The following is an 11,466-nucleotide window of genomic DNA, read 5'->3' as shown; positions in this document are numbered from 1 at the left end:
AATTGAGAATTCTACCATTTCATGGTCGCTAAGCCCAAGACGGCCTCCGACCACCACATCTCCCACCAGTCCTTCTCTGTTTGTAAACAGCAGGTCGAGCGAGGCACCTCCCCTGGTAGGCTCACTTACCAGCTGTGTCAGGAAGTTGTCTTCCACACACTCCAGGAACCTCCTAGACTGCTTCCTCTCTGCCGTGTTGTATTTCCAGCAGATGTCCAGGAAGTTGAAGTCCCCCACGAGAACAAGGGCCAGCGATCGAGATACCTCTGCCAGCTGCTTGTAGAACGCTTCATCTGCCTCTTCATTCTGGTTGGGTGGTCTATAACAGACTCCCAGCAGGATATCTGCCTCGTTGGCCTTCCCCCTCATCCTTACCCATAAACACTCAACCGTATCATCATCACAATTGTTGAGCTCTATACAATTGAAACACTCCCTAACATACAGGCACTGTATGTATACTGAAGGATGTGGAATTAGTGGAGCAAGTCCAGCAAAGGACTGCCAGGATGATGAAGGGACTGGATCATCTCTCTGATGCGGAAAGGGTGAGAGAGCTGGGACTGCTCAGCCTAGAGAAGAGAAGGCTCAGGGGATCTTGTCACCACATATAAATATATGAGGAGAGGGTGTAAAGAGAACGGAGCCAGGCTCACCACCCAGTGTGTGCCCAGTGACAGGACATGAGGCAGCGGGCACAAGCTGAAACACAGGAGATTCTGCCTATACAGAAGAAAATACTTTTTTTACTTTAAGGTTGTTAACAATTGGAGCAGGTATCCCAGAGGGGTGGTGGAGGCTCCATCCTTGGAGATACTCAGAAGCCGTCTGGACACGGCCCTGAGCCACCTGCTGTGGCTGACCCTGCTCCGAGCAGGTTTGGTCTAGCTGATCTCCAGAGCTGCCTTCCAGCCTCAACTGTCTGTTACTCGTGTATCTGTGCTTTTTAGTCTGCCTATGAAGTTTATAAAGGAGCTGTGCAATGCAATACGATTTAGAATTGTTTTTAAGCTCCCTTTTCAGTTTCTCTAGTGTAAGAGTTGTGTTGATTTATCAAGGTGTTAGGAGTGTCCCCTTCCCCCCATGCTTCCTTCCTTCAGTCTTCTGTTTTTTTCCGAGCTGAAAAAATGTGTGCTAAAGGGAGCACACATCTCTTGCTATCAGGTGATTTGAGAGTAACTCCTGTTTTCTTGGGGCTAGGTAGCTTTGCAGTTGCAGTCCACATATTGTTCATTCATTTAAAACAAGAAATGAAACTACTTATCCACTTACAACAAAGCTATATTACCAAGTATATTGTATTTCAGGTTCCTTGGCTTGTACTATAATTTGGGTATTTTCTTGCCAGAGCTCAAATTCAGGGGCTGCTCTCTACAGTGAGCACTTGATAAATATCCTTAGAAGTCCGAGAAATGCCTCCTCCTTGTTTGCTCTGTGTGGAATAATCTGATATTTGTGGTGTGTGGCTGCACACAGTTGTTAGCTCTGTGGCTTGTGCAACTATAGCTGTTGAATGAGTAGGGACTACGACCGTGTAAACCTGGAGCGAGATATTCAGTAACTTTTCTGACTTCTACTGCACTAGAATCCTTCTAAGCAAGTCTTTCTTCAGATATAGTGAAATTTTACAGGTTTTTTGGGGGAGGGCAGGGTGCCAAGGCCAAAGAAAGGACTATAATTCCTTTTTTAATCAGGATGCCTGAGTATATAAAATGGTATGAAATAACAGGAAAACAGAAGTGATCAACAGTCATCTCAATGACTGCTGGCTATCTATGGGGTGGGGCAGGAAACTTCAAAAGTATGGTAGCAATTATTTGGGAAAATGAATTTTTAGCTGATACACTAACTCGCTTTAGGTTGAAGTTAAGTCCTGGAACTATATCATGTGGTGGGCATTTCATTCATTATATGCTTGCCTGCTCTTTCCTAGGCGTCTGCTATTGGCCGCTGTAAGAAATAGGCTGCTGGGCAGATGGACCCTTGGTCTGACCCAGCACAGCTAGCTGTATGTATATTTGTTTTAAACTATGTCTATTTGAATAGCCTTCCAGAACGCAAAACTCTGGCAGCTGTGGAGCATGTTCAGCCCATAGTGCGGGTTGGGTGCTGTCTGCAGGAGCAGCTGCAGACAGTTGCTCGCGGGAGCTGTCGGATGGCCACCTCCTGTGGAAGCTTTCTGTTGGCTGAGGGGAGGAACTCGCTGATGGCCAAAGTGTCACATCTGCATTTTTTTTCCTGCAGTCATATTGTGAGGACTCTGAGTAATGGTCTTTGGCACTGATTTACTGCTGGAATTTAATTGGTTTGTGCTCTTCAGAACTGTTCAGTTTTCTTAGGACAGACCTCACTGATTCATCTCATCCACCTCACTGCAAGAAGTGAGAAATGTGCTGAAATTTGGAGACAGAAGCTGGTGGAAAAAATCAAGGTCCGGCTTTGGGGTAGAAGCTCGTTCAGGCAATGTCTCTGTCCAACATGACTGATAAGAGACTCCCAGCACTGTTTGCGTAGTAATGCAGATTAGTGTCTGAAACAAGCACGGACCAATTAAGTAGTAGGAATGACAGGTCTTTCTAATGAGGAAGATACACAAGTGATCCAGTGATCTCGTGCTGACTTTTATCAACAGGGGAGGAGCTAGTAACATCCTCAGTGTTGCTGAGAAGGTTAGTCCCTGTCCCTGAAGAAGTGGGTGGAAAAAGGAGAAGGGGGTAGAGCAAAAAGGAAGCATTCTGTATTCTTCAGCCTTAAACATGGTTAATAAATACATTGTATTGTTAAAGCCAGCAAGGGTGGATCTTGCATCCTGAATTCTTGAAAGGGAGAGGGGTTAAACAGTCTTTTCTTCTGCACCTGTGTGCACCCAGAATCAAGGAAAGCTTGTAAAACTCTCTTGCAGAAGAAATTAACTCAGTTTGTTCTCATTTTCCTCCCCCACACCTCAGTAAAACTTGACCACTTTGTGTTCAGATAACTTCTTTAAAAGCTGAAATAAACTGCATAGTCTACAAGTTATCCTGCATCAGTTCTGGTTCTCAAGCAGTGCGACAACAGGTAACATGGTGTTTCTCCTGTTCTAAAAAGGTCAGGTGTCAAGGATCAGGTAGGACAGTCACCACAGAGTGTCTGTTATTGGTTGTTTGAATGTATTCTGTTAACCTTGGAAGTATTGTGTAGACACTATTTTTAATGTCACCTGTAGACAAGACATAGCATACCTGGTTTTGTTAATAAATTAATATTCAAAGCAAAAGCAAAAATTCCTATGACTCATTCTTACTCTATAGTCTTAATCAAAGTCTGAAAATCCAAGTTGGTCTTCACTTCAGAGGGAGGGTTTTCTGCTGAACTAGCTATTGACAGATGTAGGGCTTGTTAGGTAACTTCTTGTTTTACTATATATCCCTTTGTAGGTGACATTCATTTTCATCATCCCACTTAAATGGATCTGCATTAAGAAACATTCTTCTTTACAGGGACAAACTTACTTGAGTGTTTCCTTTTTTCTTTTTTCCCCCCAAGTAGAACGAGAGTGCCACTTAAGCCTATCTGACACAAGAGTAGTGCCTCCTCCCCAGCTCAGAGAAGAACAGATGATACCTATAAATCTGGTAATCAGGGTAAATTTGAAATTCCTGTGTAGTTCTGAAGAATAGGTTTTCGTGAGAGTAAGAATTTAAAATCAAGCAGTTGACTCCGTGAAGCAGGTTTAGGAGAATTAAACAGGGTGGGTCTTTGCAGGTGTTCAGTATTTGACCGAAGCACTAGGGTCTGCTACTAGAGAACTGTAGAACTGACTGGAACCAGAGCCCTTTTGTGTGTGTGTGTGTGCATACATACATTTCTTTCTCAAAGAACATTTCACTGTCTTACAGGTTTGTACTATCTTGTGTGTGATAACCAGAGGAGCTGAGTTGCTGTCAGACTCTTCATGTTCCAAATCCACAGGGAATAGTCTTCTGTGGGACTGCGTGATGAAACTAGAAGCAAGTTCTGTGTAATGAGACCTCTATTCTGCCTTTCAGAAAACAGGAAACTGGCAGCACAGAGCAAGGGGAATCTTTACTTTAGCAGTGCAGATTTTTGAGGGCCCTGTCAGTGGTAAACGGTGCAAACATCATTTATTCAGAAACAGGTACTGTTTATGCACTTAACCAAGGCTGAACAGGGAACTGTTGCTGCCAAACATCTGGCCTTCTCTACCCACTGGCAAGACCCTTTTAATAAAACTTCAGTTCTCTCATTAGTAGTGGGTTTTCAGGTTGTTCTATCTTTGTGATAGATAGTTCAGGCTGGAGACAGGCTAAAAGCTTGTTCTACAGTGTGCAAAATGAAGGTGGTAGCTATCTTAAGGCAATGTATCACCACTTTCCCTGTTATCTAAGACCTGGCAGCTCTCTACTTTCCTTCATATTCACCAGCAGAAGACTATTCTGGGGCAGTGGAGATCTCCGCTTTGATTCTGTGAAGGAGGAATATGCAACTGTAGGGTTTGCGGTTCTGTTGAATTGCCAGCTGCCTCAGGCTGACCTGGCAGTTCTCCATCTTGGCCCTCTAAGCTGTCTTGAAAATATGTAAAGTAGTTGGATGAACATTTTTGCTTGAACCTACCTCATGCTTGGTAACTAAAATGTGCTCTTGCTTGAATTCAGCAATACCAGCTTTAGATGATGACATGAAAAGGAGCTAGGCCTGTCACATCTCGCGGTCCTTGCAGCGTTTGGTGTCTGTGGGAAGCCAGGGTGCTTCTGACAACTCAGCAGCAGCTCTTGGTTTGTTTTTTTAAGTATCGCTTTACTTAAAAGATGCTCTAACATTGATGTCTGAAGTAGTAGGTCTAGTGACTTTCTTGGTATCATTGGGTGGTTCTTTCTCAGTCTGTCCTCTTTTTCTCTCTGCTGTCAGTCTGTCTCAGGTATCGCTGACTAGATCAGCTGGTATTGCATGCCTGTATAAGGCTAATTAAATTCAAGAACTAATGTTTTAACATCTTACTGAAATAACTTACAATAAGTATCATCTAGAAAGCGTACCTTGTCTGTTCTTCCATCAGACATTCTCAAAACCTTTCATAAACATGAATCCTCAAATATCACTGTGATATAAGTAAATATATGTCCCTGCTTCCCTTATGGGGACATATATTTACGTTGTAGTTGGCTCAAGATGAGGGAGTGTTTGAAGAGAGTCCCAGTAGTAAGTCTTGTTCCTGAGCTCTGCTGCAAAACAATACCCCGAGCAGTCTATGTTATCTAGATCATGTTGCGATAAGGACTGTAGGAGCTGAACATAGGTGTGTACAGACTACACGGTCTGTTTTAACCTTTTTAACCTTTTAAAATTGGATTTCCTGTGGGGTCTTTCCTCTGAAGATAGCTGCTGAAAATGTGGATTATAATAAAAAATAGCTCCAGCTTTTTTGTGTGTGCCAGACAATCTGCTAGGAAGTCCTGTTCGTGATGAGTGCACATCAGTGTCTTCTAATACCGCAGCTGCCACAGCTCTTCTGGTCTCAGTAAAATACAGAATCATAGAATGGTTGGGGTTGGAAGGGACCTTAAAGATCATCTAGTCCAACCCCATCTTCAACCAGACCAGGTTGCTCAAAGCCCCATCCAATCTGGCCTTGAACACGTCCAGGGAGGGGGCAGCCAGGACTTCTCTGGGCAACCTGTGCCAGCGCCTCACCACCCTCGCAGTGAAGAATTTCTTCCTAATATCTAATCTAAATCCTCCCTCTTTCAAAATATGCAGATAACACAAAGGCATCTTGCTCCCAATGAAGGTAATAACCTATGAGAGTAGAGCCATGACTAAAATGTGTTACGTCTCACTGTCTTTAACAGTGATGAGTATTGGAATTAGGACTCATTGGTGTATGGGGAAATGAAGAGAATTATGTCCTACTTGGCAACATGACTTTTGTTGGCCGAGCAGCCTGGAAGTGTAGAAGAAGCTGAAGGAGCCCATCAGTGTGACCTGCAGAAAACTTCGGACCAGATGGAGAAAATCTAACGCTGTTTCGCGTCACACGAGGAAGAGGCAAACAGTTTGAATAACTGCAGTGTTAGATGCCGCTTTCCTCTTCCTTACTTACTGTAGGGATAGATTAAAAATATGGATTGGAGGGAGCATGTAGATGTTTTTCTACAGCATAAATCCTGTTCCATATTCATGATTTAATCAAATTGCAGGGAAATGCTGAAAGTGATTTAGATATCAACAGATCTACCCTGACCGCAGGCCTGAAGAGGGTGGTGGAATATGGGAGTCTCGGTTGCCTTGGTTTGCCAACAGTTGCAGTAGGATATAGTCCTCAGCAGTATACAGACATCTCTAGATTTTTTGTTTGTTTTGTTTTAATTCTGTCAAAAATGTCCCTTTTGTCTTTCCCCTCATTTTGTTGCCTTTGAATTTTCCAAGAAATGCCATTTACTCTTTCCTCCATTGCATTTGCATGTACTTTCACATTTTTTTGGACAAGTTGAAAATCCGAACACGAAAAATAAAACCCAACAAAACAAAAATCCTGGTCATTCAAAAATGCCATCAAGGACCTGCGAGGTGCTGTGTCCAGTATTTTGGGAGGTGGCTTGCACTTCAGGATGGGAGTGGTTTGCTTCTTCCCCTCTACAGAAAGTTAAACTTTTTAACAGCAGAAAAAACAAATATGGGATTCCTGGCTAACCTTCCTGTTAGCTGCCATCAGGCAGCCTGTTGTGTCTTGCATCTTTCTCCGAGGCCTCATGTAACCCCGAGCTGACTGGAAGCTGTGTACAAACTGCCGTTGTTTAGATGAACGTTTCTCCTTCCCAGCTTCTCAGGTAGCTTCCGTAGCTAAACCCAAGGCTACTGTGAACAGCCAGTACATATGTAGGAGGAATTTATTCGACAGTAGAGGAGTTGACACACATCTCCACTCCACTCGGGCACCAGGCATGTTTCTTGGTGATGAAGTGCTTTTATTCAGATGTAAATGTATTAGTGGCTGAGAACCATCTCCAGAGGCTAGTTTTTTTAAAACATAGAAATACTCTTTTTTCCAAAGTTTCTGTGGTATGTAAGCTGGCATGTTAAGGCCTTCCTTTGTGGCCTCAAGCACAGAAAGGACATAACAGAATCCAGAATTGCTTGATGTGACATGCTCCATACTGGCAAAACATCTGTGATTACGGCACGGTTGTTATTTTGCAGACAGCTGTGGAAATTCAGGTCCTTCACCTTCCCCAGCTGTTCTCCTGTCCCTCTACTGCAAGTTGCTGCTCCCACAGCTCTGCCAGCAGTTCATGTTAACCCCCTAATCCACAAACAGGGGCGAGGTCTATTTAACATCGCTGTTAATGACCTGGATGAGGGAGCAGAGCGCACGCTTACCAAGTTTGTAGATCATGCCAGACGTGGGAGAGCAGTCAGTATGGTGGAGAGCACGGTTACCATTCAGAGACACTTTGGCAGGTTGGGAAGACGGACTGACAGGAGCCTCAGGAAGCTCAGCAAAGGCAAAAAGGCAAATGCAGAGTCCTGCACCTGGGATGGAGTAAGCCCCTGGGGCGGGACAGGCTGGAAAGCAGCTTTGCAGCAAAGGACAAGTTGGACATGAGTCAGGCAGTGTGTCCTTGCAGCAGAAAGGCCAACTGCGACCTGGGCTGCACTAGCAAGTGTAGCCAGCAGGGTTAAGGGGAAGGGAGTCTACCCTCTGTTTGGCCTTTGTGAAACTACAGTCCTGCAGAATGAGGAAGGCATTGACGTACCGGAGCACATCCAGCAGAGCTATCGGAGTGGGGAGCTGTAGAGTACCGTGGAGGAGGAGAGGCTGAGGAGACCGAGTATCTTCAGCCCTAAGTAGTGATCTTACTGCTGGCCTACAACTACTTACTGGGAGGGCGTAGAGAAAGTGGAGGCAGATTCTTCTCAGGGTATGCAGTGGAAGGACAAGAGGCAATGGACAGATGGGAAATTCTGAATAGATCCAAGGAAAAAAGTGTTCGTTATGAGGATTATCAAATACTAGAATAAGTGCCCAGAGAGGCTGTTGGACTTCAGTCCTTGGAGGTATGCAAACCCGGGCTGGACATGGCTCCTCTGGTTGGCCCTGGTTTGAGCAGGAGTTTGCACTGGAGCCCTCCAGAGACCCCTTCCACACGGGGGGGGCTGTGACGATGGAGGTCATGCCTTGAAACAGGGCTAACCCCAAATTTAGGCAGGCTTGGAGCCCTGTCTGGTTGACTTTTGAATAGCTCCAGTGATGGAGAGTCCACAGCTACTCTGGTCCCTTTTCCAGTGTTTGACCGCTCTCATTGTGAAGAATTTTTTCCTTATGTCTAATTGGAATTTCCCTTGCTGCAGCTTGTGTCCTTTCCCTGTATGCCTCTGTGACAAGTCTGGGGTCATCTTCACTATAACCACTAATTAATTAGCTGAAGACTGCATTTTAGATTCCCTCCTCAGTCTCCTCCAGCCTGGATGAGTCCAGTTAACCCAGTGTCTCCTTTTGCACCGCGTTCTCCTGCCACATCACCGTTTTGGTGGCCTCCACTGGACTAGCTGTGGTAGCACAGGCTGGTGAGTCTGGCAGGCACCTCTGGAGGTCATCTGGTTCAGCCCCCTGCTCACGCTGGATTTAGGGGTGCTGTACTGAATGAGCAGGATGAGGAAGGGTGGCTGCTTGTTCCCTAGGCTAGATGTAGGTGAGTGGGACGAAGGGAGGGATGCAGTCGTCTTCCTGGGAGGCAGCAATTTATTGCTTCTCTAGGCTGAGCTCATTGCACCCACTGAAATTACTTTAATCTCTGGCTACAGAAAATAGTTCTCCCTACCTAGCAACTAGTAAGAAGGCAAAATCCTTGCATCCCAGCAGCTCTTTAGGAAGTGAAAAAAATCCACGTGCAAGTTACACCTCTGCCAGGATTTGGGGCATTTTTGCTTTGAAAGACAGCAAGAGTTTGAAAGAGTTCTCAAGGTAAGATTGTGTGCAGGGCTAGCTAAATCTTGCTGAACTAGGGAAAAGTGCTTGTGAAACATTTGGCATCCAGAAGTGCTCAGTGTTTCCATCACCCTTTACTCGGTGCCATAACTGTGACCTCTGGCAGTGGTCAGGTCCTCACCACGGACTGTGGAGATGCAACCGTCAGCTGCATTGCTCTCAGCGTTTCCCACAGCTTCTGGATATCGAGGCTTCCTGATCAGGCGCAGCACCGGGCGCTGCTTGTTTCAGCGTACCTGACAGTAGCTGGTCCTAGAGATGAAGCTTCAACCAGAGAAGCGACAAGATCACTTCTGAAGCCTGAGCTGCTCCACCGGTGCTTGTGAGGCAAAACCAGCGTGTCCCGTTGTTACTCCTGCAACGCGCTGGCTGTTTAGATTTTGTGCCTCTAAGTGAGTTAAGTTCTATAAAAGATTATTGTTCTGGCTCCTTAAAACTGACAGGTGATTGCACAGGGAAATCCACCTCTGGATAAGCACGTAATATGAATCTGAAGTGTTTTCCTTAGATTTCTGGACACACTCAGGCATCAACATCAAAATCGTTCAGTGAAAAAATCATTCTTCCTCGGTCACCTGTTCAACTCATTCTGCTTTGTTTATCACCTATACTCAATTTTATTATTTTAACTTACGTGTATCTCAGCCTCAATCAGAGGCAGGATGATTGCTGTATGTATCTCCCCCAGGCTTTTGTTTTCAGCAGGTTGTTTGTAACAAGCAGGTGCTACCTGTCGTTTAGAAGGACTAAAAGTGATTGCTGCTTGTGAGAGAAAAGAGGCTGTGCTGTGCCTCCGGATTGTGGCTTTTGTTGGGCATTTTCACCTCTGATGTATTATGACATGATTTTATTATTCCTTTTTCTCTTCCCTCCCATTGCACAATGAAATTATAATAATTAGATGATGTATTTTTGTCAAACTAATAAAATGGCAAATGTGACAAGCTTTGCTTCTGATTTTGTTGCTCTTTTTCAGCCTTTTGTCGTTCGGTCTGAAGCCTTGTCTTTAGCTGTTGCTTGTCCCCTCCGTGGCCTTTGATGATTCAGGCTAATCCCTGACGAAGTGGGCAGGCTATTGCATGAAAACAATCACAAGGCCTTTATATTTATTCTGGCAATACTGCAAGAAAAGTTCAGCTATAAACAGGAAAATATGTCAGAAATTTAAGGCCTGATAGATTGTTGCACGTCAGACAACAAAAAGACAAGTTATATTGTCAGAAAGCCCAGGAAACTCGGGTCTCTGGTTCGTTTTGGTGCTGACGATTCCCACTTGTTGGTCGATATCTCTGTAACAGCAGTCTTGCTTTTTCCACCAGTTCAATTCTGATACGGTTTTAATCACTTTTGAGAACCTCTGGAGCTAAAAACACTATTCTAAACTCTGAAACCTCAGTTTCTCAACTTTCAAATAGTTTGAGGTCTTTGTTGTGGGATAGCTGCTACAATCATCTCAAGATTGTAGTAACAAAGGAGCAAGAAGGTAAATATTTTGTAGCTGTTTTGGTGTCTTATTGCTACTATTAAAAGTGCTTTGAGGACCAATGAAGTTAATGACAAATACTGGAAATAGTTTAAATCTTAATGAGGAAAATTAGGTGATTAGTATAGGGTTTGGGTCAGGAGAGCAGCCATCTGAATACAATGAATGTCTCATTTTTGTGTGGGTTACAGAATAGATGAGACATGGCTGTGCTTAAATGTTTTTAGCACTACTAACTTTCAGGTGACGGAGAGTAATTCAGGTGAGGTCCTGCAAGAACTTCCCTTCTTTTTCTCCCAGGATTTTTAGTTATCCCTTTCCAAGGGAGAAAGACCAATTATCTCTTGTGTTGGGGAAACACATCAAACAGTTCCTGTGAGAGCTAAAGCCCTCTTGTATTGCAGCTGCGTCTCCTGGCCTGCAGAGGTTGGATTTAGCTGGAGTGGGCTCATTTTTCATGACCCATTCATTATTTGAGCTCTTCTTGGAGACTGTCTAAAAGCCTAGTTAAAACCAAAGCGCAATCTTTCTTGCTTATGTCTTAATCATAGTTACCCGCTGTTGAAGCTGCCGCTGCCTGGAACAGGACCTGTGGAGTACAGCACCCCCGTGAAGGATTACTCTCCACCCTCTCCAGACGCGGGTCTGCAGCAAGGGGATCTCAGCGAGCGTCCCGACTGGGTGAGTCCTGCACTGGGGATGGCTGGGTGTGTATGAGGGGGGATGAGAGGGTGAAACATCCCTGCTGTGTTACCTACACTTTACTGTAATCAACAGAAAATATTTCTGGTGATGTGTTGCTTTGTGTAACTTCTAAGTTTAGGCTATATTTGTCTTGTATTAGTCTTCTTTACGGCCGGGCCCGGAGAGTTGTGGTGAATGGAGTTCAATCCAGTTGGCGGCTGGTCACAGTGGTGTTCCCCAGGGCTCAGTTTTGGGGCCGGTCTTGTTCAATATCTTTATCAATGATCTGGACGAGGGGATCGAGTGCACCCTC

At 44.7% G+C, this 11,466-nt stretch overlaps 1 protein-coding gene across 2 annotated transcripts in view; it reads left to right on the top strand.

Annotated features, from left to right (window-relative positions):
• SCAP (SREBF chaperone) overlaps positions 1 to 11,466 on the top strand; it is a 67,143-nt gene that overhangs the window by 22,906 nt on the left and 32,771 nt on the right. For both annotated transcript variants that reach the window (XM_009323140.1, XM_009323139.1), the window contains exon 3: positions 11,021 to 11,150. In XM_009323140.1, the coding sequence (XP_009321415.1) occupies positions 11,021 to 11,150 (130 nt within the window). The remainder of the gene's footprint in view (positions 1 to 11,020; positions 11,151 to 11,466) is intronic.

This window comes from Pygoscelis adeliae, unplaced genomic scaffold (genome assembly GCF_000699105.1).
Source record: "Pygoscelis adeliae isolate BGI_AS28 unplaced genomic scaffold, ASM69910v1 Scaffold444, whole genome shotgun sequence".
In the NCBI taxonomy this organism is placed as follows: Eukaryota; Metazoa; Chordata; class Aves; order Sphenisciformes; family Spheniscidae; genus Pygoscelis; species Pygoscelis adeliae.
This window is presented reverse-complemented; position numbering and strand designations above follow the sequence as displayed.